Source organism: Physcomitrium patens, chromosome 3 (assembly GCF_059467195.1).
Source record: "Physcomitrium patens ecotype Gransden chromosome 3, ASM5946719v1, whole genome shotgun sequence".
NCBI classification, from domain to species: domain Eukaryota; kingdom Viridiplantae; phylum Streptophyta; class Bryopsida; order Funariales; family Funariaceae; genus Physcomitrium; species Physcomitrium patens.
The window spans coordinates 10,007,568-10,025,466 of NC_143412.1; the positions used below are offsets into that span (position 1 = coordinate 10,007,568).

Genomic DNA, 17,899 nt, shown 5'->3' on the forward strand with positions numbered 1-17,899 from the left:
CAATTTCAAAGTCTTGGCTATGATTTTGGTGCAAATTTTGTATGATTTAGAATTTATATAAAAGAGATATGGATGTTCAAAGTTAGGATATTGATTTTATACCTATTGTCACTCTTTTGAATATAATGCATATATATAGAGAGCAATAGAAGTTCGACAACTAAGATTGATGAGAGCACTTTCTTTGCTACACTTTATATATATTGATCGATGAATTCTAAGTTGGAATGAAGGAGATATTGGAAGTTGAAGTCAATACTTTAAATCTAAGGAATAGTAAGTAATCCAAATTGCTAATGATTGTGGTTGAACTATATCTTAAGCAATTTGACAAGATTTTGGCTAAAAATTTGTAAAAATGTATATTTTCATGTAACTTAAATTTATACATAAGTTTTGTGGCAATTGAATTTTTGGATTTTTGAGATATGAAGAAAATAGTATTTGGGTGCTTATAGATTAGAGTTTAAAGTATCTTCTAGGATTTCTAAGATGCCAAAAGATTGATAATAGATTTATGATTTTTTTTTTGTAGTTAAGCTTAAGGATAAAATCTATGTTATATAGAAATTTGAAAAAAACAAAACAGTTGGATCAAGAGATATAATTTTTCAAAGCTCAAGGTAAACATATCCTTTACAAGAAGAAAATATTTTGAAGGGTTTTGTTATAATTTGAGCTTTTGTACAAAAAGAAGGGATTTTGGGGAGCTAAGACATCATATATAAGCCAAAGTTAAATTCTCTACCATTAAGTACTTAGTATATTCCCAGATTTCAAATCATGCCATACGACAATGCTCTATTTGTCCATGTATTTAAAGATAGAAGGCCATAGACATAGTAAGTTGTATGCCTAGTAGCTTGAACAAGATTTTCCAAAAACTCTCTATAAAGTATACATCTTGATCTGAAATGATAATACGAGATGTTCTATGGTGACAAAAGATAATATTGAAAAAGACTTATACAAGAGCTAGGGCATTAATATCAGAGCCTATTGCGGTGAAGTAGAATTGCTTCAAGAATTGGTCCACAAAGATTGCAATAGTAGTGTGATTATAAGGTGTTTGCAAGAAACACATAATGAGATTTAGTCTTTTGTTCCCAACATGCCATAGGTAGTAGAATTGGCTGCAATAGCCCAAGAGATACTATGTTGCATACTTTATTATACTAGTATGATTCATAAGAATATATAAAAGCTCAAACATCTTAATTCAAATTTTTTCAAAATCATATCTTTGACATTTGTTCTAAAGTCTTCTTTGCTTTAAGTATCCAAATATTGAGATGTCATATCCTTCTTAAAATATGCACGTATAAAATATAGCATCATCAGGAATAAAAATCACTTCTTGAAATAGAGTAAGCCATCATTGAAACAATAATCTCAATATTTTATATTGCCCACCTTTAATTAATTAATATCTATCTAAAAATAAGTATCATGACATATAGCTTCCTTTTATTCTGTTCCTCTTGTTAATTTTGAAATGACTTTTTCTATTAATAGTGACTTTTGTCTTTTCATTTGATTTGGATTTTAAGTTAGGTCTGTATAATAAGGTATTTAGCATGGTATTTTGTTGCCTTTGCTTGTATTCAAGCTGAATATCAAAGATTTGTAACTACTCTTTTTAACAATGATCTTATGATTTTATATTTTTTAGATGCAAATTATGTAGTATGAATTAATGGTTAGTCCAAACAGTCACTTGCTTCTCTAATAAATAGTATTGCCACATCTTTGTGGCATATATAATACCTACTTGCTCTCAATCATGTGCAAAGTAATTGAGCTCTATCCTTCTGAATTTGCATGATTCATATGCCATAAATTGAAAGCTCCTATCAAATCTTATTAGAGAACTATACTAATAGTAAAGTGTAAAGTATTAATGTCAAGTATACATAGAAGGTTGAAATTATACGATTGGAATATTAGAGCAGTAATCAGTACTTCCTTCAATTCTTTGAAAGCCCTTTTTTATTCTAGTTTCCATTCAAATGAGGCATCCTTCTTCAATAAGGTTATTAGTGAGGCAAAAATGTGTACAAATTGTTGAACAAAATGACAATAATATCTAGCAAATTATAAGAATGAGAAAATTTTAGAAGCATCTTTGAAAGTTGATCAATCTTCTACTACTTTCATCTTATCTTACTATGTGCATACACCTTTAGAAGACACTACATGATTCAAAAAAGTAACCTCTGACTTCTATAGTTTATACTTTGATTGCTTACAATAAAAATAATTGTCACATAGCTGATGTAGTACTTCTCATAGATGTTGCTCATGCTTTTTAAGGATTTTATTATAAACTAGGATATCATCAATGAGGACAACTACATACTTATCCAAAAGATTTCAAAACAATCAATTTATGAGATCCATAAAAGAAGTTGGAGCATTGGTGAGGCCTAAAGGTTATACAAGCTATTCAAAATATCTATAGCACATACAAAATGCTATCTTTTCTATATCCTCTTTGATAATAGGAATTTGCTAATAACTATTCCAAAGGTCCAATTTACTAAAGATGGTTGCACCTTGAAGTTGGTCAAAAAAATCATCCATACGTAGAAGTAGATATGTATTCTTAATAGTCTACTAATTGAGGCCTTGATAATTGATGCAAATTTAAAGTCCACCATCTTTTTTGGGTGCAAAGAATAGAAGTGCTTCCTATTTCAATGTGCTTTCCTGAATGAGGTTGTTTTCCAAGAGTTCATTCAATGACTTTTGTAATTCTTTAAGTTCATTTGGTGCTAGGCAATAAATTGGTTGACTTATCAATTTGGCTCCACACACTAGTTCTATTTGGAAGGGGCTACCTTGATCAAGTGGCATGCTACTAAGTAAGTCAGTTGGAGAGACTTGTCAATATTCACGTATGAGTTGTTCTATCATTTTTGCTCTTTTGACTATCTTTCCTACCATTGAAAGAAGATTTAGAACCACCACATATATTGATTGTTTATGTCATATTTGTTTCTTTATAAAGGTTATTGTAATTGTCATTTTACTTATTTTAGAAATTCCTTTCAGAATAAACATGTATAGGAGAATTCAAACACAGGGAAAGACTAAGCACATGAGCTTTACTAGTTAAGGTCACACAATTAACTATATTCCGGACCACTAAAATACCAAAAAATACTACAATGCTTCCTTCCAGTAACAATACTCCTTCAACAACTGATAACAATAATGTGCAGCCTTGCACTCTTAAAAGACTCCTCAAAACTCATAAATTCCATCTAACATGAAGAATAACAGACTTCACTCCAACCAATCTGGATTCACAAAATTTCTGTAATCACAGACTTCCTCTATCCAAAATATACACAACTCTCAATAAAAAACAATCATAATCTTCCATCCATAATCAATCTTTCAATAACTTCTCATATAATTCAATCACATAATACTCCAATTACATAATCAATAACTCATAAATCAATCTCTGATTTATTCCATAGACTCACTTCTCAGTATTCAGAAACTATCCATTACTCTTCAACAACAAAAAAAACAAAGAGGTAGCACCAAGCTTAACCCCGGCCCATGACTATCACAGTCTAACATCCCAAAAAACTTCTACAACTCCTATATAATTGCTATTGATTTCCAGATCCTAACCATAATCATGTAATAAACTACTTTTAATAACTAAATCAACCATCCGTCCTCCTGAACTGACTATTCTATAGACTATTAATCTATTTTATTAATATCTTACAAAAATAAACTAATATCTATTCTACGGTTATTCTTACGAATAAGTTTTTAGCTGCAGATTGTTTTGCTATCCCACTCAATACAATGCCATAAAGTATCACCATGTATCCTCCATCCTTGAAAGAGATTGTGCTTGGTAGCTAATCGATCTATTTGTTCCTCACCTCTAACCATGACATACTAAGGATCATATCATATTTAAGCTTTGTTACTCTAAACTTCTCTATCAAGGCATAAGTATCACTTAGTCTAAGAATTTTTTCTTCACTTATCTTATTCAATACGTTCTCATGATCATCCGTTAGGTATATACTTCCTCTTTTGGTCACCTTTGTTTTAATCCGAAGTTGTTTGGCAATTGCTATCAAGATGTAATTTTTTGTAGAACCACAATCCATAAGCACTCAACATGGCTATCTTTGATTTGACCTAATAGATACACCATTCGCTCCTTTTGATAATTTTTTGAGGCTATGCCATTTGTCTCTAAAAAAATAACAATTATCCTCAATATTGGCCATTGGTGTCTTTACTAAAGAGCTCTGTTTTTTTGCTTTACTTCTTCATCAACTTGGCAACCCTCAAGATTATAAGGTTGCCATAATTTATTGATGCTTGAACTTTGACATTTGGATAGTCTTTAATCTAATAGTCTGGCTCCCAATAATAAATGTACAATCTGTTTTGTTCCAATATTTTTCAACTTTATGGTGTCAATGGTCTTTGCAAAGCATCAATCTCTACCAACATTGATTGTTGTGCCATAGTATTGACTAGTGGCATAAGACTTTGTACTAAATATCATATTCTATGATTTCTAAAATCTATTGCATTGATCCTCTCTGCAATTCTAATTATAACTTCAAATGTTTGTAGATCCTTTAATTCCACCTCTTGCTGGATTACTAGTTTCAACCTTTATACAAATTGATCCATCATCTCTGCCTCTAAAACATTGTCAATTTTAAGATATAAGAACTTAAATCATGAGACATAAACTTGCACTGATCTAAATTGTGTAAGATTAGCCAACTAATTGTGTACTAACTTATTATCAAAGATATGACTCTCGAGGACAAAAAACCCTTAATACACTCTTGTATCACTAAAAGAAACTAAAAAGTAACTCAAAGATGATATAATATTGAAATAGAATGGCTATTGCCAAAAATAAAAAGACTAGAAAGTCTTCGAACAAGATTAAGGACTAAAAAGGCATTGACAAGAGTGAAAAAGGCTTCACTCTTGCCTCCATATATACTCTCTAATTAGGAACTATATGACAATATTCTATAAGACTTCCAACATGTGTTGACTTTACTAGCGACTTGTCTTAACTAGTAAGGCAAATTATCTAAATATGCACCACGTAATAAGCTTGTTCTACAAGCTACTACATTAATTTAACTTATTCTACAACTATCAACACATGGTTAACTTGTTGGCCAATTTTTTAACCTACAAATACATCTAAAGTCAAAATCACATCTATGAAGCTTTTAAGAAGCTATTCTATAAGACTTTTTAAATTAATCTATATTTATCTACTTCTATCTAATCATATAAGTAACTATTGGAATAAATATATATGTCCGTGATATTACCCTCCTTTTTAGAGACAAAATCCACGAGGAATAATCATCATCTTTCATGGCTCTTGCAATTCTTCATCTTGATTTTGATGGATGTTGTCGATGAAAAGCTTCAACTCTCTTTATTGTATTTACAAGATTCTTTGTTGGCTCTCATGTATGTTTATTAATATTATATCTATGCCAATGAACAAGATATTCCAACCTATTTCAATGCGGCCTTGAATCTAAGACTTTTTCCACTTCAAATTCTTGATTATTAACTATTTCTATAAGAGGAAGTAGCATTTGTCTTATTTTTGAGATATTCACTATCTTATAAGGCTCAAAAAGGGATACGTGAAATACATGGTAGGTCTTCATATATTTTGATAGATATAATTGATAAGCAATAAGATTGACTTATTTATTAATAAAAAAAGGTCTGAGCCTATAATAGTCCATTTTGTTACACACATGAATAGTCTTAATATTTTGACGAAGTAATCATATCTTATCACCTATGTTGAATTGTTGTTGCTCCTTGCGATACATATCTGCATAGTTCTCTCATTATTCTTGAGCTTCTTTTAATTATATCTTCATTGTTATATGTAGCTCTAACAAATGATTTGCTAAATCTTCCATTGCATGATTATCAAATTTTGAAAAGTCAAAAGTATCAAGTTGTGGATGATAACCATAATTGACAAAGAGAAGTGTTTGTTGAATAAAAAAATGTACCAAATTATTATAAGCAAACTCTACCAATGGCAAAAGAATTGTTCAATCATCTTTATGATAGTTGATAGTACATCTCAAATATTACTCCAAAACTTTATTCACCTATTTTGTTTGTCCATCAATTTGAAGATGAAAAGCCAAAAAAAGCTTTATATTCACCTTTAAAAACTTGAATAAGATTTTTAAGAATCTTAATATAAAATCTCTAGATATAAGCTTTAAAGTCATGTTGTATCCGAAATGTCATGTTATTAGAAAGTTGTTATGTGCTTGAAGAATACATAAACATGCTTCTCCTTCTTGAACATATAAGTATCTTTCAAAATAGAGTAGTTTTTTTTTGAACTCAAACTTTGAAACATCATGAAACTTAAAAAAAAGATTCTTGATATCATGAATAAGAGGATCATATGACATACTTGATTGAATTTGTTTGATAAAGATCAAATTAATAGTCAATGTTGATTTCATTACTCCAAGATGAAAATATTCTAGCTTCAAGAAGATTGTTCTTTATTGATCAAAAGATACGTCTCCTTCTTTTGATGCAAGATAAGAGCATTTCGAAAGAATATCTAATAAATCTTATTATTTTTTAGATTGATACATAATCTTGAAATCAAATCTTCATAATGATATGCTCCAACAGGCTTGGCAACGATTCAAAATATGTGCTAACATCAAATACTTAAGATTCTTATGATATGTATATACTATAACTTGATTTCAAGAGTCTTCTAGATAATGATGCTATTCTTGAAATGAATCATTAATTACAAGAAGTTATTTTTTGTAGATCACATAGTTAATCTCGATTGCTAAAAATTTCTTGGAATAAAAAGCTATTGAATTGAATTTGTTATCTATTTCTATTTATGATAATATTGTATCCAAGGCAAAGTTTAATGCATTTGTTTCTATAAAGAATGCCTTAAAAAATTCAGCATGATATAAAATTAGTGCAGAAGTAAATTTCTTCTTAAAAGCAACAAATGATGCTTTGGCTTCTTTATTCCACTCAAATCTGTCTTTACAAGTTAAACATATAAGTAGAGCTGCAACTTAAAAAAATTTCTTGATAAAGATTCAATAATAATTTATAAAGCCCAAAAAACATTGTACATCTCTTACTGTTGTTGGAATCTTTTAATCTATGATAATTTGGACCTTCTTTGGATCCATCATAAGGCCTTCATTGGAAATGATGTATTCCAAAAAATCAACTTGAGTAAATTGAAATACACACTTTTCCATCTTTGCATATAATCATGCATCTCTTAGTTTTTGTAACACATGACAAACATAAACTTCATATTCTTTTTTATTCTTAGAATAGATTAAAATATTGTTTAAAAAATAGATGACAAAATCATCAAGAAATTCACAAAAGACATCATTCATTAAATATTGGAAAGCAGTTGGTATATTTGTGAATCCAAAAGGCATGATATTATATTCAAAATGTCCATACCTAGTTCAAAAAGTAGTCTTCCATTTATTCTTTGATATAGACCAAGTTACATGCTCCTCATAGATCTATTTTTATATAGATCTTTCCTTGATTTAAGTCATCAAGAAGTCTTCAAATCAAAGGTAGAGAATATGTGTTCTTGATGGTGATCTTATTAAGTCCTCGATTATTTACACACATCCACAGAGATCCATCTTTTTTCTTTACAAATAAAATGGGAGCCTCAGTTGGAGATTTAGAATGGTGTACAAAGTTCTTAGCCAAGTTTTCATTAATATATTCTTTGAGTGCATCCAACTCATTTTGTAATAGGCTATAGATTAGTCCAAATGGTGGTTGAATTCCTTCTTGAAGATTGATGGTACAATCATAAGGACAATGCTTTAGAAGAATATGTGCATTCTTCTTTTCAAAAATATCTTAGAAATCTTGATACTTGCTAGGAATACTACTTCATATCTTTTCACCATTAAAAATGGATGTGTCATATATGGAAAAAGATGGCCCTTGATTTGTAACATGTATGAAAGCTATTGCACCTACCAATATTGATTTGGATGTATTAGACTTATGGGTTTCTAATTGCCTAGCAAGACCTTGGACTAAACTATAAGAAAAATCAAGATTGTAAGAAATCTAGTTTATGTGAAGATTACATCTTTTTAACCACAATAATCCTAAAATAATTGAATTAGAAGAAGAATTAATTACATTAAATATTACTAAACTATTGTGACTACTAGTTGCTACTTCTATAGGAATAGTTTCATATGTAACATCCTCAGAAGACAATGAACGTCCATCTATTACTTCTATATGCAAAGATTTGATTTTCTTAAGTAAGGATATATCTTGTTTTTTAACAAAGTCTTCGTTTATAAAACAAGGTGAGTCTCGTGAATCCTATAAGCCTAAGACTTTATAATTTTTTGGTCCTAATCAGTCTTTTATTATAAAACTAGATAAGGGATCTAAGGAGAGAATAAGACCTTTACTAGATGTTGTATATGATTCCAGCTGCACGATCTCAATTGTAGCTGCAACAACTTGTTTTCTAATATATTATCTTCTTTGGCAATCGTGCTTTTCATATTGTAATTGCGTTATTTCTTTGGACAATGTTAAGCAGTATGTTTAGTTTTTTCACAATATAAGCATAAACCTTCTTGACATCGTCAACTTTTTTTCTACTTTGTGACTGATTTAAAACATACCGTATCAATTTGTATTGGTTATAGCCTTGATGAATAAGTTTCTAAAAACTTAGGAGCTACCATTATTATTTGATTTGTTCTTCTCTAACCAAATCTTTATTCTAGATGTCTTTCAAATAATTGATTATCATATACAATGGCTTGAGCAATAAATTGTTTCAAAGATTCTACCTTTGGCATTGTCAATAATAAGTCTTTGATAATATCCTTTAACCCATATTAAAAGTGATTGATAAGGACTTTGTCATTCCAATCCACGTCGCAAGTGAGGTTTTAGAATTCAGTAATATATATAGTGGCTGATTGTGATCCGTGCTATAAAAATAAGAATTTGATCTCTACTACTCTTTCTCAATTATTTTTTCTAAATATAGTGGTAAATACTTCTAAGAATTAAATCAAATCATAAAGGAGTTACAAATCTTTTTCTATTAAATATACAAACTAAAAGATAGTACTTTCTCATAAAAGTATACTTATGAATCTGACTTGAATAATTCTATTGGGATATTAAAAACAATGCAACCTTCAATAGAACTTAACTTATTGTAAAAACCATTGAAATTTTGATCTTGTTCCATCAAAATTCTCAAGCATATTAATCTTTGTTTCCGTCATTCATGTAAAAGCAAAACTCCCTGGATTTGGTTGTAAGGTCAATCTACTTGCTTCTTTCAACTGCACAACTTCTTGCCACAAACTCTGAATTTCTTTCAAAGGTATAGGTATAGTAGTTCTATTATTTACGTTAGAAATATGTGAGATTTTTTCTTTTAGAATGTTGACAAGCTTATGAAGATTTGCAATAGTTGCAAATCTATTCTCACTTTTTTTGAGAGTAGCATCCATAATCTTTTCTTCTATAGATAATTTATACAAATTCAAAAAATTAAATTAAAAGATGATGATCTGCAACCTCTAATAAAAATTCCTAAAAAGAGGGATAATTGACTTTCTTTAAAAAAAAATCAGTGTTAGAAAATAAGATTTTTTGTTTAAAAGTAAGTAGTATGTAATTTTTAAAATACAACAATAGAAGTAGGATAATCTACTCACTTCTAAAATAAGATAAAAATAGTAAGTTAGTATTCTTGTCAAACTATCAAGGATATGAATCTTGGGAACAAAAAATCCTTAATACATTCTTGTATCACTAAAAGAAACTAAAAAGTCACTCAAAAATAATATAATATTGAACTAGAATGGCTATTGCCAAAAAACAAGAAGACTAGAAAGTCATTGAACAAGACTATAGACTAAAAAGGCATTGACAAGAGTAAAGAAGGCTTCACTCTTGCCTCTATATATACTGTCTAATTAGGAGCTATGTAGTGATATTCTATAAGACTTCTAACATGTGTTGACTTTGCTAGCCACACGTCTTAACATGCAAAGCAAGTTATCTATATATGTCCCATATAATTAGCTTATTCTATAAGCTATTACACAAAGTTAACTTGTTCCACAAGCTACCAACATGTGATTAATTTGTTGGCCAAGTTTCTAACCTACGAATACATCTAAAGTCAAAACTGCATCTATGAAGCTTCTAAAAAGTTGCTCTAGAAGATTTTATGAAATTAATCTATATTTATCTACTTCTACCTAATCATATAAGTAACTATTGGAATAAATGTATATGGCCATGACACTTCCCTCCATTGATGGGCCAAAATTGATTCCTAAGCTTAGTTTCAAATTCCTCTTAGTCACCAAATCTACCTTAAGCTCTATAAGTTTGAGCTTAATGTCGCCACGAAATGCCTACTATACCTTTCAAATAATTGGAAGCATATATAATTTTTCCGCTAGTGTTTGCCCTAGATAATAAGAGGTATTATCGCATACTGAAGAGCCATTGGCATACATCTTCTTGCCTTGAGGTCCTTGAGCATATATTGGGCTTGCTCAATTTCAGCCTAGCAAATGTTAACTCCCTTATCTTAGAAGCTTCTATTTGTCCTTGCAGAGTAGCTATTTGACCTAAGAGATGTTATATCTAAGTCTCCATCTAGGATTGTTCTGTCATATCTTCGATGCTATAATTTCCTTGCTGAACTTTGCTATTGTAATACCTTCTTCTTTTCTAGCTAACTTCTTGAAGTAGCTCATTGTAGCTCCAAAATAATATCTGATTTGATCACAAGAATTGACTTCCAACTAAACACTGACTATCAACACACTACCAAAGAACAAACTAATACTCACTCTAATATTAATGAAATAGGACCAAATTCTCTAAGTTCTAAAACCTTACCAAATCCATAACAACAAAGATCTCAACACATTGTAAGACCAAGCAAACTAGAATAAAACTAAAAGTAACTAAATAGAATGCAACATGAAAGACAACACTACATAAAAGAGAATAAAACAAAATAAAACAGAAGAAGAAAACCAAACTTTACTAAAAAAAGAATTTGAAGCCATACTTAATCAAATGCCTCAAATGGCCCCAGCTAGTCCTATTTATACTTTATCCAACTATCTTAGAACTTTCTAGAATTTTTCTAATGATAGGCCCCATCAAAATAACTTCCTTTCTAGAAGATTCTAAAGTTGGGCTTCACCACAGTAAGTGCCTTAAGCCTTTCTAGAAGGTTCCATAGTAGATTCTACATGAATCACCACCCTAACCTCAATTCTAGAAACTTTTTAAAAATAACTCCAACTACATATCTCTATATATAAAAATACAAATATCCTATCCATACCTTATTACAACTTTTGTCTCTATATATATTATCTATCTAAGAGCTTCATGTGGGCATTTTATATGACATCTAATACATGTCAAACTTATAAGATAGATTTCCTACATATACACTTTTTGGCCAACTTATACCATAAGCTTCCAACCTATTAATTAACTATAAACATATATAAAATCAAATTTACATCTATAAAACTTTTAAGAAGCTTGTCCACAAGATATTATCAAATCTACCTATATTTACCTTCCATCTAACACTTCTTACATAAGTAATTTTATATATCTATAAAATATATTGGTTATTAATTTTATCAAGTAATTCTTGGTTTTTTTTATTTATGACAAAATATTAAGTGGTTTTATTTATTAGACTTTTATCTTCTTATTTCTAAACCACTTAGAAAATTAAAAAATTATATAAAATAAATAAATTAGAAATATAGATTTTAATGATGTATAGATCAATGATAGTTTTTAGCATTTATATATGTACAATTGCATATAATATATTAGATGTAATTATTAAATTCCATAATTCAAATCAAATCACATTTTCAGTTAAGATTTAGATTTATTATGTGAATTTGACTCATTTAGATATTTAAAACATACTTAATCAAAATATCTCACTTATGTGAAAATTTTGAATGCTGATATTATAAAATAGTAAAATATAAAGGTATCTACAAATCAAAGTTTTCAACCAAAAAAAAGCAACCACAAATCTCCCTTTCATATCCACAATATCAGTCTTTTTTTATACAAATAAGAGGTATTATAGAACTTGTAAATTAAAAGATAGATTTAGTTATATTCAAAGTTTTCAACCAAAAAAAGCAACCACAAATCTATGAACATGTGATAATAAAAATAACATTTGATGACTTTTATGGTATTGACTTTTTATGGTGTTGATTTTATTTTTTAAAAAAAATACTATATATATAGATATATATATATATATATATATTCAAGGAATTCACATTCCTGTGACTTGCTCCGGTTTCCAGAAGCTGGAGTCTGGATCTCCAGCCATGGCGGCAGGATACTTGTTGATCCATCGGAAGAACTCCTCAACTCTCTGCGCTTTCTGCTCTGGAGACAAGCTCTGCAAAAGCTCCGGAATCATAGCCGGCCAGGTTGTCAGCTCTGCTGCGAATCCTTGCAACGCAGTGCATCGTGGTATACGCAGATGCTCGTATCTGTCGCAACAAGTGCAAGAAGCATTTGACCAGCTGAATCAATGCATGGGTTGTGGTTGTAACATGCGAACTGGAAAGCTTGAGGAAAGGAAATGGATCTCTGGGCTGTGTTAGTCGAGTTGCTAGCCACTGCCCCTTTCGGGAATCAGGTGTTTCAGTACATGGTCGATTCGAACACACTATGCAAGCATTATATTACCTTTTGATTGCGGCTGGCACCGCGGTTGCCGGAGTTGGACTGGAAAAGGCTTCGTGAAGAAGTAGGGCTAGTTGATGTGCGTCCTCGAAGGCCACCCTAGCGCCCATTCCAGGTCCAGGATACATCCCATGGGCAGCTGCACGAAATCGTTCCAGAAACAGTTCATAACCATTGCATCCTGATGTGGAGTGCCTTGAATAAGCACTGATTAGATATGAGCTCATCCTAACTGTATACTACGTAAAAGAAGAAGTCTTAGGGTTGAGGTTTGCGCTTGAATTGGAAGATAGTATTCCAGAGGGGTCTAGGGGGGATTACCGTCTCCTAAAAGCACGACGTGACCACTTGGGTCGCTCCAACTGCTCAACGGCAACCGATCGAAATTTCTATCCTCACGAATCACAGAACTTTCTGTGCGCTCGATTACTGTCTTCATATTCTGCAATTCTTTCATAGCTTCTATCCGCTTGAGAACACGCATTTTTCGTGCCTCTTGACCGTGGTCGTGGAAATCCGAAGTGAAAGATTTCATGAGTTCACCACTCTCGTCAGGAATGCGGAAATGCCAGAGGCTTTGTCCAGAGCCTGAATGACCACGACACGCACCCTCAGATACGGATTTCGCTGACATTGGTGAGCTACCATCACATCTACCAAAACATTGTAGGAATCAACTGGTAAAGGCGCAACTTTGATCCCATGAGTGCATCTTCTGACAACTAATCCTCACTGATAGGTACCCAACAAACTGGACAACATCCTGTCTGAAGGAAAAAAAAAAAAAAAAAAAAAAAAAAAAAAAAAACCGAAACAGCACGTTGACGATTTTACCGCAATGGCACGTAATTATGCCCGTCCGCTTAGAAGGATATGAGATGAAGCTGATTTCATCGTCCTGGTGAAGTTGCATTGACCTGGACGAGAAGTGTGTGACCTGTTAAGTTTTTCTCTGACCCTCAATGTCGTCTTAAGCTGGAGCTGGTCTCAATCCTCAGATTCATTCTACAACAAATTCGCGTGGGGTTCTTTCACTGGTTACCTCGCGATATCAGTGGGTACTATGCCCAACCACGTGACGAGATTGAGGTTCCGAGGCTCATCGCCCACCATGAGCTCTCGCACCCGAGACCAAACACCATCGGCTCCCACTAACAGCTTGGCTGTCACTTTAGTCTCCGCGGTAGAGAGTCCAGAGGCTTCATCAACCTGCACTTCGAAGAGCGCCTCCACACCATCCTTCGAGGGGAAAGCCAAAAATGAGTTCTCGTGACCATTTAACAATCTGAAAAGTTGTAAGCTGTATGGTGATCACAAAAGCACCTTAATTTGCACATAGCCTGCAAATTAGGGTAAGTACCTCGACAGGCTTGTAGTCGATAAGTGTGTGCCTCCTATGCACTTTGTCAGAGTCAATCAACGAGTCTAAAAGAGAGTCGCATGCGGACTTCCATGTGATTGTAAACATCCTCTCTGACGCTACAAGTTGTGACGATGGGGAAATCTTGATCTCAGGTTCACCTGGCTGCCGAATAGTAGTGGTGAACTGTCTCGTTCGTTGACCCAGAGATTCCATCTTTTCGCTCAATCCTGGCTTGATTCCTTCCAGTGCTCGAATGCCTGCACATTCACCTTATCTGTCAGGCCACTTCGTGGCGACCAATAAAATCAAACGCACACGGTTGAGAATTTTCCAAGCATCAATCTAAGTATTTATCACGTAGAAGAGACGTCAACATACCATTTTGTCCGATGCTCATTCCTGTACCGAAGTGTTTCCGTTTCGCGGGCGCTTTTTCAAACACGTGAGCCTGAATACCCCTCTCTTGTAAGGCCACCGCCAGAGCCAACCCTGCCATCCCACCTCCTACTATCGCAACATCCACCTCCATGACCATTCCTCCACCCATTCCTGACGCATCCGCTAGCTCTTGTGCGTTCGACACTCGTCGGGCACAGTTCCTCGAGAAGGATTTCTTCTGACTTCTCAAATCTCGCTACACAGTCATGCTTCTCCAACCCTCTCTGAAGAAACACCCCCCAAGGAATGATCACTAATGCGATCCCCTCGATTCAGCTTGCTTGGGAAAGGGATCATTGAAACGCTCACGAATGGAGCATAATGTGGGTGAGGACAGAAACTTTGGTACAGCACATAGGCATTCGTGTCCAAAGCAATGAAAACTATGGAAACGTCGAAACTAAACTGTAGGCGTGGTTGTGTTGGAAAGTTCTGGTTCAAAAAGGTCGCGGACGCGAGACTGTGCGGCTCCAATCACATCTGTCGAATCACGAAACACAGGTTCCTCCATATGTTTTCCATCCTGCAGTTCCCTACATTAATCTTGTGGTCAAAGTCAAATACCAGCACACCAATTCAACATGCCTGCTCCTAAAATTTTCGTAGGGTTGTAGTAGCTTGTTTGTAGACTGGAGAAGACTAAAAGTTTTTTCAAATTTCGAGTTCAACCAGGTTGAGCGAAAGTGGCTACGTATGAGATAAATTTTGAGGTAGATTTTAATGACTTGCGCAATTGTGGAATGAAGAGCACGTTGACCTTGGGACACTCAGGGTTGGTGTCCCGTGATTCTTATTATAAGTGCAAAAGAAATTCTATGTGCACACGTTATAAGATGAAAAAGCTAAGTAAATCCTCGCAGTTCACATAGCTGAATGATTCAATTTTCTTTACCCTTTTCGTTTTTTATTTTAATTTTCCTGATTAGGTAGACCGATTTTCAACGTTTTCTTCTTTGGTCAACATCTGTTACTTTTTGTTTCCAGCGTTGTAGATTAGGATTCTAATACGTTTTAAGTTGGAGTGTTGCGAGGTGCTGATTCTAGCTGGATGCTACAGTGAAATCGTGTTCACGGTATTTCTGATGAGAATGTGATGAATCGCGGGAACTGGCATGCTTCCTGGATGGAGAAGGGTGGTCGAAAGCTAACGATGGGTTTGTAGAACTCTTGTTTTATGGGTAATACTTCAGCAACTGCTCTCGAAGCCTATTCAGCAGGGGCTGAATCCGAAGCTAGTTGAGGGGCGTTAGGGTTTGTGTTTGACGCTGGATCGGCGAAAATGTGGAGGTCTAGGTGTTTGGGAGTTGGGTTTCTGTTGGTGGTGATGTTGTTGGTTTCGGAAGCAGACCTGAATGAGGACCGCGTGGCAGAGCTTAAGCACCTGCGATCGCAGTCTAAGGATGGCGTGATTCGCTTAGAAGAGAGCAATTTCCGCAGGTTTATGGCGACCACGAAGCCCCGGCCTTATTCTCTGATCTTATTCTTCGACGCCAGCCAGCTTCATGCCAACACGGAGCTGAAATTGGTGGAGTTAAGAAAAGAGTTTGGTTTAGTTGCAACAGCGTACGCGAAGCACAACGAGGGGACGGATGCGGATGCCAAGGTGTTCTTCTGTGACCTAGAATTCAAGAAAATGCAGGGCGTGTTCCAGCTCTTTGGGGTTCAAGCTCTGCCCCATATTAGGTCTGTTGCACCGGGAAGCGAAGATCAGAAGGTGAGCGAGGAGATGAATCCGGGTGAATTTCCTCGGACAGCCGAAGGAATTGCATCATTTGTCACCGCGAAAACCAAGGAGGAATGTGGCCCCATTGAGCGGCCTTTACCTCTTAGCAAGGGCCAAATCTGGGCCCTGTGCATCTTGATTCTGCTTGCTTCACCGTTCCTCCTGAAGTTTGTAACATCTCCGAACTCGCCACTGCGGGAGCCTAGGCTGTGGTGTCTGGGAGCCCTAATGATCTACTTCTTCAGCGTTTCCGGAGGCATGCACAACATCATCCGCAAGATGCCGCTCTTCATGCAAGACCACAACAACCAAGGGAAGTTGGTATTCTTCTACCAGGGATCCGGGATGCAGCTTGGAGCTGAGGGGTTTGTGGTAGGGTTTCTCTACACTCTCGTCGGGGTTTTGTTAGCAATCGTCACGCATTTTGCCCCGCTGGTTCGGTCCAAAACCGTACAACGGCTCGTGATGTTCCTCGTCATCACTGTCAGTTTTGTGGCTGTAAGGAAGGTCATCTCCCTTGACAACTGGAAGACTGGCTACTGGATTTATGCATTCTGGCCATCACGGTGGATGTAGACTTACACAGCGAGGTGTGTTTTTTCATCATGAATTCACTGTTGCCTCATGAATATTGATTCCGTTTAGAAAAAGCTTATATGCAGTTCTACCGATTGCTTGTGACTATCCTTCATGCGGCGTCACAAGAGCATTTTTGAGCTTTTGCTGCTCTTGTCAAGCTCAAGATCATGGCTTCACAGCATCGAACAAACTGTCGTAAGTCCCATGTGCACAACCCACCAACAATTGTCTGCAACTCTTGCATCTTTTTATGTGCTTCAGCTTGACAAACTCATCTGAATATATCTCAAGGTTTTGTTAGGTTGGAAGAATCGTGATCTGCAGGTCTAGAATGCTGAGGAAAGCATGCAGGCCTTTGTCGATGTTTGTTCAGGTTGGCTAGCAAACTTTGCAGCCATTCTGGTTTCTCAAGCTGGATTCCCATTTATGATGTCTAGAACTGCTGCAAGTGACTGTAGATTGAGTGTTGGGTTTGAACAATGGGTGCCAATGTGGACCCTAATCCGCAGATCAACGATTGCAAACTAATAAATTTATGAGTCCTTGATCAAAACATTGTAGATATTTGCCTACCATGGTGGCCTATTTCCGCAATAAGAATTGCAAAATTAATAGAGATATGGTATAATTTTAAACACCATATACATTATTTTTTTTGTAACAAAAAAATAAAATAAAACAAAATAAGAAATTATTGTTTATTCTTGTGCATGATTCATTTGAATGAAGCATTTGTTAGATCTTTTTGTTAATTATGTAATGTCCATCATACTCAACTTGACAATCATAAATATATCTTAATTAATTTAACTACATTATTCTAATCAATACAACAAGCAAAAACAATTTGTCAAAATTATTGATCAATTTAAAATCATAATCTATTTTTTTGAATTTTAAATTTTATTTTCAAATTTATACAAATTAATAATTTACAT

At 34.0% G+C, this 17,899-nt stretch overlaps 2 protein-coding genes across 3 annotated transcripts; one reads left to right on the plus strand and one right to left on the minus strand.

The window, feature by feature from the left end:
• Positions 1–12,243: 12,243 nt before the first annotated feature.
• LOC112280351 (uncharacterized) lies at positions 12,244–15,128 on the minus strand. The gene is made up of 7 exons (XM_024515749.3): positions 14,600–15,128; positions 14,219–14,478; positions 13,901–14,097; positions 13,693–13,775; positions 13,180–13,446; positions 12,862–12,997; positions 12,244–12,662 (listed from the first exon to the last, which is right to left on the minus strand). Exons 1-7 carry the CDS (start codon positions 14,766–14,768, stop codon positions 12,440–12,442), a joined length of 1,335 nt encoding a protein of 444 aa, XP_024371517.1. The 5' UTR covers positions 14,769–15,128; the 3' UTR covers positions 12,244–12,439.
• A 670-nt stretch (positions 15,129–15,798) lies between these two features.
• Positions 15,799–17,514, plus strand: LOC112280352 (putative dolichyl-diphosphooligosaccharide--protein glycosyltransferase subunit 3B). Of its 2 annotated transcripts, XM_090248707.1 has the most exons (2): positions 15,799–16,754; positions 17,034–17,514. In XM_090248707.1, exons 1-2 carry the CDS (start codon positions 15,939–15,941, stop codon positions 17,061–17,063), a joined length of 846 nt encoding a protein of 281 aa, XP_090104833.1. In that variant the 5' UTR covers positions 15,799–15,938; the 3' UTR covers positions 17,064–17,514. The 2 variants fall into 2 exon arrangements, with proteins under 2 accessions (XP_090104833.1, XP_024371518.1); XM_024515750.3 differs by having other exon boundaries at positions 15,799–17,037.
• The last annotated feature ends 385 nt before the right edge of the window (positions 17,515–17,899 follow it).

Excerpts from the sequence above, each read along its gene's own strand:
- LOC112280352 (XM_024515750.3), top strand. The coding sequence starts at position 15,939 with ATGTGGAGGTCTAGGTGTTTGGGAGTTGGGTTTCTGTTGGTGGTGATG.
- LOC112280351 (XM_024515749.3), bottom strand. The coding sequence starts at position 14,768 with ATGGGTGGAGGAATGGTCATGGAGGTGGATGTTGCGATAGTAGGAGGT. Across the intron at positions 14,479-14,599 it reads AATGAGCATCGGACAAAATG|GCATTCGAGCACTGGAAGGA; the intron begins GTATGTTGACGT and ends GTGAATGTGCAG. Across the intron at positions 13,447-13,692 it reads CATAATTACGTGCCATTGCG|GCTCTGGACAAAGCCTCTGG; the intron begins GTAAAATCGTCA and ends GTGGTCATTCAG.